Here is a 15,361-nt window from a genome sequence, read left to right as displayed (position 1 = left end):
CTGCATAATATCAAAACAACATTGTAAAGTACTAAATGGGTTAACATAGACTTTGATTAAATTATTCTTTCCCTCATACTTATTTATCCTTTTCGATGTCTTTGTAGGAGAGTTTGCTTATTTTGCCACAAAGTTATCAATTTCATTCAATTCTTGTTCTTTCATTCATCTGGTACAATTTAGGAAAAGGCAGACTCATGTAATTAATCACACTCAAAAATAATTTTGAAGTTCACTAATATAAAGCTCATTTCCAATTACAATGTACACACATTTTGCAATTATATGATCTAGATAAACTGCAATTGAATGGTCTGTGTGATGAACTTTTTTGATGTGCAATTCTTTGTGTTGATTATAGATGCTTCCCATTTATTCAAATGACTGTACTAAGGCAAATGCCTTTTTACTTCCTACTTGTACAAAAAATTTCATTTGTCCATATTCAAAAGCTGCATTGTGCAAGAATTTCACTGTATAAGAATTCCTTTTAGACACTTGTGGTTATAACATTCCCAAAACATAGGTAGAACATGTTCTTTTTGACATGTTCAGCCAGTTTAAAAAATATGGTTTGAACATGATTTGACTATGACCATTTCCGCAGGTGAGGCAGTTGACCAGTGAGTCCACATTGATAGCAATTTTGCTCTAACTAAACTAGAGCATTATTTGTGAGTTACTTTTGTGTCAAATATGCAAAGATTAGCCCTCATCATGGTCCTTTGGGGCCTTAGTTTATTTAGTTATAAAATTGCAAATTTTAGACCTAAAGTTTCTATTATGTACCCTAACATTCCTAATTTTAGCCCTAAAATTTCTGAAATATTACCCTAAAATTCGCCCTAATTTTATGTCGGAAGGTGCTGGACAGCCTGCTAATGGTGTCCTTCACTTATACAGTAGACATTTTATTGTAGAAACAGCATGTGTAAAAGTAAGAATAATTTACATGTGTAAAAGTAAGAATAATTTACATTTATATAAGCATTGGTAAGTTAAATAATTTAAGTTGAAAACTCCTATTTTTTGCCTCAAAATGGTCCAAAAACTCCTATATTTCCTACTAAAATATTCCTATATTCCTCCTTTATTTTGGATAAGACTTGGTTGACAGCCTGAAACTCTTTCAGTTTCATTTATATATCAGATCTTCATTAAACTTTTATATATGGAATTTTCCTTTAATTATATTCCTTCTGAAAATCTTAACAGATGAATGATTATTCCATTCTAACAGGCATATGAATGTCAATACAAGTAGGTAACATCATGACTTGATCAATACAAGTTGTGGAGTGTAGAAAATTAATCTGGAATTATGTATTTCTTAAATTGAAATTATAAAAAATGTATAGGTATATTATAAGTTGTAAAGATTTGATACTTGGTCCTATATAAGTTGTTGTTTGAATATATAAACCAAGTCATTAGATGAGGGTTATATTGCAAATAAATTTGGTTGTATTGCAAATGAATTTGGTTGTATTGCAAATAGCTGTGGTTATATTGCAAATAACTGTATATATCTGGCCATATAACCTGTTAAGAATCTTTATAACATTATCAGATGAAGCTGAAAGATGACACTGTAGGCATGGAATATGAAATGGAAGCCGGTGTCTCGGTACAAGTCGAGAAATATATGGACTTCTGGAGAGAAATTCCTGTGGCAAAAACTGAAAATAAACTGAGTGGTAAGTCACTATATGCAGTTATTTAAGTTTCCTCCATTTCCATTTCTCCCTTTTATGTCAAAACAGATACTTGTAGTTGTTAGGTTATATCACTGCTTTTTATGATATCATTTCTTTAACTGCTGATCTGATCTTGTGCTGCTTAAAGCACTTGAGGTCAAAAAGCCTAAAAACATAAAATTTGAAATTCTTACATAGATGAAATGAAGCACTTAAAGTGGAAAAAATCTGCAAAAGATACTAAAGAAATATGCTTGCAGTTAAATATTGAAAATCAGATTTTTGTGTGATTCTAAACCTGATTTAAGTGAAAGGCATTGAAACACTTCATTTTTGGATCATTTTGTACAATAAATTCTGAAGAAAAAAAATGGAAAAATAGGGTATGGGTATGATCTGAAAATTTGCCCACAAGTTATTTATCAAGACCTACATCAAGTGGTACAGAAATATGAGATTTTTTTTTTCAATCCTGTCTTGTAAAAAATCCTTAGTATTAAAAGCTATTTCAATATCTAAATTTCAAGTAACATGAACTATGTTTACATCAGTTGTATCGTCACCATATGAGCCGCATCACGACAAAACCAACATAATGGGTTTGCGACCAGCATGGATCCAGACCAGCCTGCGCAGTCTGATCAGGATCCATGCTGTTCACTAACCAACCCTATTACAAGTAGAGATAATGATAGCGAACAGCATGGATCCTGATCAGATTGCGTGGATGCGCAGGATGGTCTGGATCCACGCTTGGTCGCAAACCCATTATGTTAGTTTTGTCGTGACGCTGCTCATATGTATATTCATGTTTCAGTGAACATGTACCAGATGGAGATTTATACAGGAGACAAGTTTAAGGCTGGTACAGATGCTAATGTCAGTGTCCAGATATATGGAGAGCGGGGTGATACTGGTCTAAGGAGATTAATGCACTCTCGCACTAACTCGGATAAATTTGAAGGAGGGGAGGTAACTAACATTGATTGAATTCTCATAAGAGGGGAGATAATAATCAAAGTGTTAAATTTTAAGATTTGATTTTAACCTGCTTAATCTCTTAAAAAGAATTTTCGGCTTCCATCTTTTTAACTGGCAATACCAAGATAAAATTTTAATATAAGTCATTATCATTTTTTGGGTACCGCAGAGTAAAGATTAAGAAAGGATTTGGGGGGGGGGTGGAATAAGCCAAGTGGAGTTTTAATTAGCCAAGATTTTAAAATTCAATTTTGTAATTTTGTTTGACAGTATATATTTTTTAAACTAATTTGTGCAAGTGGGGCATCTAGTAACTTACAGCAGCAAAAATACTTTTGTTTTGATTATTAACAAGATTATTTTTTTCTCGCAATAAGTAAAGACCTGTTCAATAAAAAGTCCATCTTATTGATGTATTATTAACAGTTATACAAGTCTTGCATAAAGTATGAAACTTACAACCAAATTGTTCCTATGGTTACAGAAAGATGTATTTGATATTCCTGCTGTTGACCTTGGACAACTGACCAAGGTGAAGGTCACTCATGATGGATCAGGTTCAGGGTCAGGCTGGTTGCTAGATAAGATTGTTGTTAAGGAGAAAGAGGACTCTAGCTCACAGTATGTGTTTGAATGTGGCCGTTGGTTAGATGAGGGTAGTGGGGAGAATGATGTAGAGGTCACGCTGCCATTGACAGATGTTATTGAAACTGCCCCACAACAACAAGAAGTTGATGATAAAGAATACAAAAGTAAGTCTGTTGCATTTGTTGAAAATTCAATCCTTCCTAGATAAGAGATAATTTCCCGCTCAAACAAACAAGTCATAATTTATATGTTGTACTGAAAAAGTGATTTAAAGCTCAAATTTAGAACCAATGATCTTTTAAAAGTGTTCTTGCTATGTTGCAGCTGTAGTAAACAACATTGAAAAATTTACAGAAGAGGCATCTCTGCTCTGTCTCCACCAGTAAAAGCCATAAGCTTCAGAATGATTGTAAAGAAAATTGCTATGACTAATTCATACATGCCATAACATCCCAGACGTCCGAGATTGTCCCGGAAGTAATGTATCTGTCCCGGAAAATAAAAATAAAAAATAATCTACCGTACTTAATTTCTTTTGTTCAGTAATTAGTCTAATTACTGAACAAAAAAAAGTGTCACTTTAATAAAGAGCTGAATTAATATGTTTGCATTGAGGAAAGTTGATAATTTATGTTATATTTGAAGATGGTGACTGGAAAGCGTATGTGACGACCAGTGAGGAGGCAGATAGTGGTACAGACTCTAATGTGACTCTCACTGTATACGGAGATGCTGATAACTCAGGACCCATAACTCTTGGTTCCTCAAGTGTTGGGTACTTCTATTCTGGAAAAACAGACGAATTTGATGTAAGATATTGATGGATGTTTAACCTTTTCCCTTATAGAAGCGAGAATCGCCGTCTTTTACCATTCCCTGATAGAAGCGAGAATCGACGGCTTTATCGATTACCGCATGTAAGCGAGAATCGCCGACATGCATGATCTCAATGGAAGCGACTTTCGCCGACTTCAATATTTACCTGTCCAAAAATCAACAATTTTCCCGGAAAATAGACCTGTAAATTGTGTTATCGTAAAGATCAACATTTTATGAGGGGATTCCGTGCATAAAATTATGGTGTTACTATTTAAAGTTTTTGTATAATTAGCGACCAACCAGGTGAGGGGTTTTCCTTACGTCACGCAGTTAATGAGTGCGCGAGTCAATGAAATAAATATAGAACGTATCGTAAGACAGGAACAAAAGTGTCTAAAAATAGCAACTAATGAATAAATAGTATTTATATGATCACGGGTCGTTCACGTGCCAGGCATGGTATAATGGATTTGATGTTTGTTTTGGTTTATGATAGCTGACATGTGTATATACACGGATTAATTAACGTCCTGACTAGGGGTATCTCTCTGGCCCCAGCAATAAAATATTTCCGGTAGCAGCGGCGATTTTTTTAAGAAAATGACCGACAAAGAAATGTTTAATAGTTTAAATTCTTTCATGTGCGCTATTGTTTTCATAACAGACACAGCATGGGGCCGTGTATTATACGACATGATAAAATCATATCCCATATATCATCTTTGATGTCGGCAACATGAAAATGCCGAAAAGGCCGTGGAACTCGAGGATGTCTTTCCTTTATCATCATTTGATCAAATTAGATCTATAAATGATAAAATTTAATTAAATTCATAATTCATGAAGAAAATATATGACCATGACAGCAGAAATTCTGAAATATTTCATTCAACAGTTATATACATGTATTACAGAAATGACAGTTACTATTATGAAATAAATTATAAAAAAAACTTATAAAATAAATAAAAAAAAACAAAGTGAGATTTCTTTTTACTGGTATAAAAAAAGGTAAAAAAAAGAACTTGACTGTTATTTATTTCACTAAAAATGAATGCTGCATAAACCAAAAAAATTAATAATAAATTAGCCATATTTCCCTAATCCCTGTAAAAGAGAGAGAAAAATTATACATCATTTTATTGTTTATAACTACTGTAATTATACTGTTATAAAGCCTAACAATATAAAATTTATACCACTGGAAAGATAATTCAAATCTCTACAAATCTTACATTGACATATATATTGTCAAACTTGTAATTAAACCATTTCACATTAGTTAAAACACATAAGTAGCCTAATTTATCTGAAACAATGGAGAAAAAAACACCATCAAGTATATAGTTTATTACTTTATAACTCATGTAGACATATTTGTATAAACCCAACAAATATGATATTTATACCATTGGAAAGGTATTTCAATTCTCTACAAACTTTTTATTGATACAAAAATTGTCAAAACACAACTTAATACTTTATTTTCCAGTTAAAGTATATAGGTATCTAATTTGACCAATTTTACCTATAATTTATCATACCCTTTATGGAGATAGTGTGTGACTCCTTATCAGTAGGATATTGATTATTGATTATCTATCTGGCTACTGTATTATGGGGTGTAAAGCAGTAAATTAAGGGGGCTGTATCAGGGAAAAGGTTAATCTTAAACAAGTACATTTGAAGGGCTGGATACTTCAATCAAAGTTAAAGTGTTTGTGTTTTGTTGTGCTTGATAAGTTGAAATTAATGACCTTTATAAATTGACACAAGTATATATTCTATAGCTTAGTTCTTGAAATTTGATATGATGCACTTACAATCTATATCTAAGTTCTTGAAGCAGACACAAATGTTCAGATATTGAAAAAGGCAATTGTTACAAGCTAGAATTAGAGAAAAAAATCAAAATATACATTTTGTAGTTTATTTTATAGACAAAAAATCAAACAAATTAGACTGTTAATTAATAATCATTGGATAAAGCACAGTTCGAAGTTATATAACATATTAGAAAATGATGAAAACGAATTTGAATTACAAGTTTTACTGTCTGAGAAGGAATGATAGTGCTTCAAATAATCGAAAAACAAATCTCTATTCTCGTGTATTTAATTTATAGAAATTGTAAAGATATTTAAATCAAGTCAGCTGAGTAATGATCAAACAGATGTCACATGTTTAATTACATAACTGGATAACATATCTACAAAGACCGTCTTATGTATTTATCTTACTCTTTACATATTATTTTGTTATTTATAATTATATATTAATTATTTTAATTCCGTAACAGTTATTCCTGGACCCAGAAGTGATTGGCAGAATACGCAAGATAAGACTTGAACATGACAACTCTGGTAAACCATGGCAGGTTGACAAGGTCAGTTACAAAGTGTATTTTTCTAGCTTTCCAAAAAATAATTTTGGGGGGGGGGGGGGCGTATAATATCTTCCAGCCTTTGTTTTGTCAGTTTTACCTACCATTTCTCATAGAGCTATCATTTATTGACAAATATTTTAGAAATTTTAGTCAAGTTGTATGGACTCTTTTATATTTGAATCATGTTTGAAGTTGATGTAGCCAGAGTTAGAGTCTTTTTTATGCTAAAAATAGATTTTTCTACTTTTCTCCATAATGTTACTAATTTTTTTTTACCTGGTATCTTCTGTGAATAGTGCTCCCCCTTTTTGATCAAATGTTTCACATTTTACTTATCTTAAATGCCAATTATACCCCATATATGCTATTATTTTTATTTCTCAAAACCTTTTTAGTTATGGTGCCATATTAAAATTTCCAAAAAGTTACTCAATGCCCAATTCCCTGATCCATGTTTTGCTTTCTGTTGCTTTATTTGCCTATTAGTACTGTTACAGTGATTTAGTATTTTGTATGGAAGTCAAAATATTATTTTGTTTACATTTTGCAACTTTTATTACAAATTTCATTGATATTGAGTTATTTTCTTCAGGTGAAAAGCATCTAACATGTCTAAAAACCATTATTTAGATATTATAAAAGTCATGCTTGCCCTTTCTTAAGAAGGGAAAATTCAAATGATTCTGAGGCATAATGTGCCTTTAAGTGGTTTATTTTTGTTCAACAGGTTGTGTTAATGAATATGGTTGACAAGACGCAGATTGAATTTGCAATAAACAAATGGTTAACACTTGAGAAACCTGGGTTTGACATAGCTGTAGAAGTTCCTACAGAAGGAAAAGATTGGCCAGGTATAAGTTTGACAAATTCTTCTGTTTATGCTATATATAATAAAACTAGAGCATTTATTTTTCTTGCCTCTGATTTGAATCAAGAGATACCAAGAGATGTGAATATTGTCTTTTGTTAAAATGTCAGAATGCTGTCTCTGTTACTTGGTTTGTGAAAAATAACTGTCCATTTAATACACGAATATCAAAACAATTCTATGTGAACATGCTACTGAAGAGTCACAGAAGCCCTATCTTGATAAATTGTTTAGTACAATACTGATATCTGTTAGAAGAGTACCATACTGAATTCTACCAGAAAAGTACAATACTGAATTCTATTAGAAGAGTGCAATACTGAATTATATTTGAAGAATACATAGCTGTCAAAACTATATTGGACAAGGCACTAGCCAATACTGAACAATATAGAGAGTAAGACTGAATAATAAACAGTTGTTGATATGTATTGTTTACAGTACGTGATTATATGGTACAGACATTGACCGGTGACGGGTTCGGCTCTGGAACAGATGCTAGAGTTTATATCAACCTTATAGGCACTCTAGGTGACACAGGGAAAAGGTTTTTGGTTCATAATCTCGAAACTCCTCAGAACAAATTTGAATCGGGACAGGTAATGAAATATTTAGTTAAACCAAGTTTTCTTTTCAAGTTGCCTCACAAGTAGTCCTACATTGAAATTATTAAAGCAGCACATAGTGGGGCCATCTATTTATATTGCTTTGTTTGCCATCACATGACTGACTCTTTAACATATCAAAAAAAAAAATTCCTTTTTCAAAATCTTCAGCAAAATGTTAAACAAAACAAAAAGAAATAAGAAATATGGCACCTTTTTAAAATTGCCTTGTTTTTAAAAAAATATGTCAAAAAGCAAGGATGATACTATTGAAATCCCTAAAAGTTTGATAATAAGCACAAATAGAAGCTTATCTTGAAAATGAGCCACCATTTTCTTGCATTGAAAATTTACTTGAAAGATTTTTAACTTTCTGAAGATTTATCTGTGTTTATAAATTGATTTTGAAAATAATCAGGACTTCATTAAAAAAAACACTTGTAAATATGAAATACTTTTACCAAAGTTAATGTTTAAAGTAAAAAAAAAAAATTTAACAGCTACCTACCCACTGTTTCTGCCATTAATTTACTTAAATCTGGTAAAGAACATTAGACATACCTACCTACATTTTGAACACTTTTTGAAAACTTCCAACAAATTGATAAATTATTAAAAATCTTATTTATTTATTATATTGAATTATCAAACTTTTATTTTTCAGACGGATACATTTATAGTGCAAGCTGTAGATCTAGGACGTCTGATGCAAGTGCAGATAGGTCATGATGGGCAGGGACCCGGCTCTGGCTGGTACCTGAAAACTGTTACTGTCAAGGAGTCATTTGATGCAGATGAGAAATATGTCTTCTCCTGTGAAAAGTAAGATTTGGTTTGGAAATAATAGTTGTGTTTGTCATTATGTTTATATGTAGTTTTCTTTTAAAACTTACATGGAAGACTTATCCAGAATGTGTTAGTTATTTATTTTGGAGGGCATTGCAAAAGCCACAGAGATTCTCTGTTGAAGATTTGATATCTTTTTCTTAAATAATAAGATAAATAAATAAATATGAATACACTGAAACTTTGTTTAAAGTCTCACTTTGAAAACTATTTATAATTATACCCCCAAAAACGAAGTTTGGGGAGGTATATAGGAGTCACCCGGTGGTCGGTTGGTTGGTCGGTCGGTCGGTCCAGACGTCCGTTGCATTTTCCTTGTCCGGAGCATAACTTGAAAACTAATGGTTGGAATTCAATATAACTACATACAATGGTCAAGCACATTGAGAGGAAGTGCAGTGCACAAGAACCATAACTCTATCTTGACTAATTACAGAGTTATTGCCCTTTGTTACTTTTCCTTGTCCGGGGCATAACTTGAAAACTACTGGTTGGAATTAAAAACAACTTCATACAATTATCAAACACAATAAGGGGAAGTGCAGTGCACAAGAACCATAACTCTATCTAATGTAATTACAGAGTTATTGCCCTTTGTTACTTTTCCATTGCTTTCTTTTGTCCGAACCATAACTTGAAGACTAATTGTTGGAATACATTATAACTTCATACAATGGTCAAGCACATTGAGAGGAAGTGCAGTGCACAAGAACCATAACTCTATCTTGATTAATTACAGAGTTATTGCCCTTTGTAACTTTTCCTTGTCCGGGGCATAACTTGAAAACTACTGGTTGGAATTAAAAACAACTTCATACAATTATCAAACACAATAAGGGGAAGTGCAGTGCACAAGAACCATAACTCTATCTAAAGTAATTACAGAGTTATCGCACTTTGTTACTTTTCCATTGCTTTCTTTTGTCTGGACCATAACTTGAAGACGAATTGTTGGAATTCATTATAACTTCATACAATGGTCAAGTACATTGAGAGGAAGTGCAGTGCACAAGAACCATAATTCTATCTTGATTAATTTCAGAGTTATTGCCCTTTGTTACTTTTCCTTGTCCGGGGCATAACTTGAAAACTACTGGGTGGAATTAAAAACAACTTCATACAATTATCAAACACTTTAAGGGGAAGTGCAGTGCACAAGAACCATAACTCTATCTAAAGTAATTACAGAGTTATTGCCCTTTGTTACTTTTCCATTGCTTTCTTTTGTCCGGACCATAACTTGAAGACTAATTGTTGGAATTCATTATAACTTCATACAATGGTCAAACTTATTGAGAGGAAGTGCACTGTTCAAGAACCATAACTCCATCTTGACTAATTACAGAGTTATTGCCCTTTGTTACTTTTCCTTTTCCAGAGAATAACTTAAAAACTACTGTTTGGAATTCAATACAACTTCATACAGTTGTCAAGGACATTGAAAGGAAGTGCAGTGCACAAGAGGCATAACTCCATTTTGACAAAATACAGAGTTACTGCCCTTTGATACTTTTCCTTGTCCGGAGCATAACTTAAAACATACTGGTTGGAATTCAAAACAACTTCATACAATGGTCAAGCACAATAAGAGGAAGTGCAGTGCACAAGAACTATAACTCCATCTACAGTATTTATAGAGTTATTGCCCTCTGTGCCTTTTCCTTGTCTTTTTGGACTTATTACAGCGTAATTCAATAAAACTTCATCAATGGCCAACCACATTGAAAACAAGAACCACAACTATCTTTAATTGCCACAACCATAACTCTATATTTCAATTCTTTTACAAGGTGTTCTGTTACTAGTAACATCCTCATTTCCGAAGCAGTCTTGTGGGGGTATTAATCACATTTAGTGATAGTTCTAGTTTAGGAATTGTAATATTTTAGTGGTGTGAGGATCTACTTAAACATTATCAATATGTACTGTTAAAAAATCTTTGGAAAAAAGATAGCTTGCAGTCGTTAGAAAATCAATGCATCCCGTCAAGTGTCTGATACTAGGCTTTGTGAGAAACCTAAAGTCTTCCATCATCAGTGAAGCTAGCTGGAATACTGCCATGACCATACTAGTAAAACTTGAAGTCAAACAATGAAAATAATGCTGGCAGATGCTGTTGATTATTGTGATAAATTTGAAATAAATGTGAAGATGATACAAATTTCTACATTGTCAATTTCAGTTGGTTACATAGCGACAAAGATGATGGTCTTACAGAGAGGTTATTAGCCCTTGATCATGTAGACAAGGAGTCAGATGGTCAAGGTGGTAATGTTGAACCAATGGAAGAAGGTGGTGCAAAAGACAATGATGAAACTCAGCAAAAAGAAGGTGAAGAAAGTGCTGAAATCACAGCAAGAACTGAAGAGAATGATAATGACAACATAGAAGCTGAAAGTCCAAGAGTTTCTAGTAGAAACAAAGAAGCTGATGATGATGATGAACCAGATGATGGAAGGAAAAGGGACAGTTTGGATGACGAGAAGAACAACGGTGATGATGGTGTTGCCAAAGGTGAGGACAACACTGATAGTAAGACTGATGATAAGGCAGATGACTTACCACCTAAAGAGCAAGATAAAGCTACAAGTGAAGGAGAGAATAAATCACCAGTACCAGATTCTGATAAATCTAAAGAAACAGAGAAACAATCAGGAGATGGAACTGGTAAGGAGGATTCTGCTGGAAAACAGGATGAATAGTGGTGAAAAATGTACAGTGTAAAAATGCCAAAATGAATTTGTGCCAAAGATTCAACCGTCCCTTGTCTATGTGAATAAGTATTTCCTGGTAATTTGTTGATACTTTGGTAAATTGAAAGGTGAAAATGTTGACTTTTAGCAACAAGTAAAAGAGGATTAACACAGTAATTAAGTAATACCAAAGTAAGAAAATGTTTATAATTGTTCATTTAAAAATGTAGAACTTTAACCTTGCCACTGTGGAAAGAGCTTTTTTGGTTTAACTGTTTCTGTTATTTTTATATATTTTATTTTTCATTTCTTTTAGTTAGTTTTTTTTAAAATGTTGATGTAACTGTGATAATATGTTTTAAGGACATAAAATAGAAAAAGGGAAGTATTTTTTCAGTTTTTTTACCTGCATTTTGATTGTAATATATTAAAAAATGTTTTTAATCAAGAATGATGATTTTATATAATTCTTTAATCTTTATATACCCTTGGGTGAACATGATTTAACACCCTAAAAATTATACAATGAAAGTTTTATACAGTGTACTTGTTCAAATGGATTCAATGGCAAAATTTTGCTGTCTTTCCTATTGGAATTTAACAAAACTTTTGGGACTTAAACTGAAATGGTGTCAGACCACGGAAGGGTCAAATCTAGGACATCCAACGATAAATATGTTTGTTTTATTTAATTATTATACAGAGGAGCTGTGATATATGAAGAAAAAGTAACTTGTGATATACAATTATTTGTGATATTTATACAGTGACATGTAATATATGTATAAAATAAAGTAACATGTGATATGTATACAGTGACACTTGATATATGTATAAAATAAAAGTAACATGTGACATATACAATGACATGTAATATGATATATGTATAAATGTATTTTGTAATTTATACAGTGATTTGTACTGTACAGTAAATTAGTAACTTATTATAAATTATTGAGTAACTTGTGATGTATACATGTAGAGTGACAAGTGATATGTATATAGTGACTTAACTTATGATATGTTAGTAACATAAAATGTGACTCGTGATATCTGATATTTATAAAATTATTGTATAATTACAAATTTCATTTTAATCGCCCCATCCCCTTCAAATATCATCCCATACATGCTATTTGAACCCAAGACCTGCTTTTTCTGACTGAAGGGTGAAGGGGAAGACGTAAGGCCTAAGTCATAAATTTATGATTACATACTTTTCTTAATATTTGTCAAATTCCTTTCATATACACGAAATGTTGAGTCAAAGGCTGAAACTGCTCGTTTTTTTGTGATGTACAGTAACATATGTATTAAAATTTCATTGTGTCATTTTATTTATTTTTTCCCATTTTTTATGGCTCATTTTCATCTTAATTCTTGGCAGCTTATCAAACTAGATAAGAGGAAAAGGTATTTTATAGAGGATTGAAATTTTATTTTCATTGTGTATATTGAAATAAACATATTTACTCTTTTAAATTGATAATATTTTGGCTGCCAATATCTTATAATGCAGAGATTTGAAAAACTGTTGTCATGAATGTAGAAGGTTGATCTTTTACATATTTCAATTATGCCTGTTACAGTCAAACCAGCAAATATAGGCCACCCAAGAAAGAGACAAAATATTTTTGTTATAGACAGTTGGTTTTTATGTGGAGGTTACTTAATTTCATGTTATCAATGAATCTTAGAAAGATTTATTAAAAAAATGGCCTTTATTTGAAGGGTTATCTTTATTCAGAGGTGGTCTTAAGCACTGGTTCGACTGTATTTTGAAATATTCAGTTTTATAATAGGTTATCCAGTTGGCATACATTTCTCTTACTTAAAACAAGCTGTTTTAAATGCAAAAACGTGATCTTCATATACAATATGACACTTTCAAAAATCTATTGCAAAGAAAATGTATTGATCTGAACATTTTATAGATCTGTATGTTACAAAAAGTGTAAAAATGCCCTGTCACAGCTGAAAGTTAAGTACATGTATTATGAATTTTGACAATACAAGTCCATTAAAAGGTAACACCTGGCACTAGAAAACACACTTTTCTTTATTTTTTGATTTTACATTTGTAAAGGTAACATAATGGTTTATTTTTATCAAAGTTAGTCAATATAGTTCAAATGGACCTTTTCTCTATTTTGGTGACATGGACTTTGGCTAGATTCTGATGACATGGATTCTTATTCCATACTGGTGACATGGACTCTGGTTCTGAACTGGTGACTTGGACTCTGATTCTTTACAAGTGACATGAACTCTGGTTCTATACTGGTAACATGGACTGAGGTTCTATACAGGACTCTGGCTTTATACTGGTGACATGGACTCTCATTCTATACTGGACTCCGGTTCTATACTGGTGACATGGACTCTAATTCGATACTGGATTCCACTTCGATACTGGTGACAAGGACTCTGGCCCCGTGTTCACAAAGATTTAAGGATCAGGGTCAAGATCAGGATCAAATTTAAAAACTCTAATATTCTTCATTGTTTATCCTCAAAGATTAAATATCTAATATTAATTTGATAAAACTAGACTAGCAATATCAAGTTTATGAAATTTTAGAATAAATATATTGTCATTTTTGCAAGATACGGGCATTTTACAGTTGATCCAAATATTGATCCTGATCCTAAAATTTATCCTTATTTTGATCTGAAAATTTTTGTATTTGATTTGTTATTTGTTGATTTTATCCCAAAAAAGGTTTGGTTTCTTTGCAAATCAGCAATTATTTACATTTTGAATATCTACCATTCAATTCTAGGAAAGCACGATTAATTTTAGTAACATAAAACAATGAAAATAAAATCAGGATCACTTGATCCTGATCCTGATCTTTTGTTAGTGAACACGGGGCCTGGTTCTGTATTTCAAACATGGCGTCTTGTTATATACTTGGTACATAGCCTCAGGTTCTATACTGGTGACATGGATTCTGACTCTATACTGGTGACATGGACTGTGGCTCTTTACTTGTGACATTGACTATGACTCAGATAAAGTCAAGGTTGTAGATGCTATAAATAGATTTTCTTTGTAGCAAAACCATGATTTTAGCTTTACAAAGTGACATTTGGGATCATAAATAGTCTTACATGTTTGATGTTGGTTGCACACATGACATGTCAGTTTGTTTCAAGTTCACAATTATTTTAAAATAATTTACATCTTTAAACTGACAGTTAAGCTTGAAGTAGCTTCCATGTACATGTATCATAAGGGATCTACCATTTATTATTGTTTAAAATATCACTACTTTTTATTATTGTTTAAAATATCATTTAAAGTATCACTACATACAAAACATTTTTTTTTTGTTTCTGGATTTTTTCTTGTTTACTATATACTTTCTTATAAATAGAATAAATAATTGTTATATGTGAAAAATGTCTTGATATGTTTTTTTTTATGAACATGGAGGGAATTTGTTATGTATAACCCCATGTTTCCCTCTTCAAACCTGCTAGATTAGCTCAGAAGGTAAAGTATATTTTTCTTAATTTCTGATAAAACTTTATTGCTTCACATTTTAACACATTTAGATGCGTAGAGACAGATTTCAGCAAAAGAAATAATAAGTTTATTATTAATTTGAATGGCATAACAAGGGGCGGTCTCAAAGTGATCATTGTAGAGATTCTAAGTGTAACTTACAGTTATTACTGGTACAAAAACACTTGATACATAAAGAAATTATTTCATTTGTTACCATGACAACAATAAATGTGGTAGCTTGGTCAACAAATTAACATATAGATATTGAGGGGCATTATGGTACAATTGACCTGTTATAACCAGAAAAGGTTACGTCTTTTGAAAAGTGGAAAAGGAATGGTAAAAAACATACCTTACTTAGTGT

The 15,361-nt window shown here is 31.9% G+C and overlaps 1 protein-coding gene across 1 annotated transcript in view; it reads left to right on the top strand.

Annotated features, from left to right (window-relative positions):
* Nucleotides 1-11,880, top strand: part of LOC132717063 (lipoxygenase homology domain-containing protein 1-like) — a 120,989-nt gene extending 109,109 nt beyond the window's left edge. Inside the window, exons 64-72 of the mRNA XM_060700455.1 lie at nt 1,571-1,697; nt 2,515-2,669; nt 3,163-3,430; nt 3,912-4,075; nt 6,385-6,471; nt 7,199-7,322; nt 7,781-7,938; nt 8,609-8,766; nt 10,973-11,880. Coding sequence (XP_060556438.1) covers nt 1,571-1,697; nt 2,515-2,669; nt 3,163-3,430; nt 3,912-4,075; nt 6,385-6,471; nt 7,199-7,322; nt 7,781-7,938; nt 8,609-8,766; nt 10,973-11,492 — 1,761 coding nt within the window. The 3' untranslated portion in view covers nt 11,493-11,880. The remainder of the gene's footprint in view (nt 1-1,570; nt 1,698-2,514; nt 2,670-3,162; nt 3,431-3,911; nt 4,076-6,384; nt 6,472-7,198; nt 7,323-7,780; nt 7,939-8,608; nt 8,767-10,972) is intronic.
* The last annotated feature ends 3,481 nt before the right edge of the window (nt 11,881-15,361 follow it).

This window comes from Ruditapes philippinarum, unplaced genomic scaffold (assembly GCF_026571515.1).
Source record: "Ruditapes philippinarum isolate M1 unplaced genomic scaffold, ASM2657151v2 ctg61_1_1_1_1, whole genome shotgun sequence".
Classification (NCBI taxonomy): Eukaryota; Metazoa; Mollusca; class Bivalvia; order Venerida; family Veneridae; genus Ruditapes; species Ruditapes philippinarum.
This window is presented reverse-complemented; position numbering and strand designations above follow the sequence as displayed.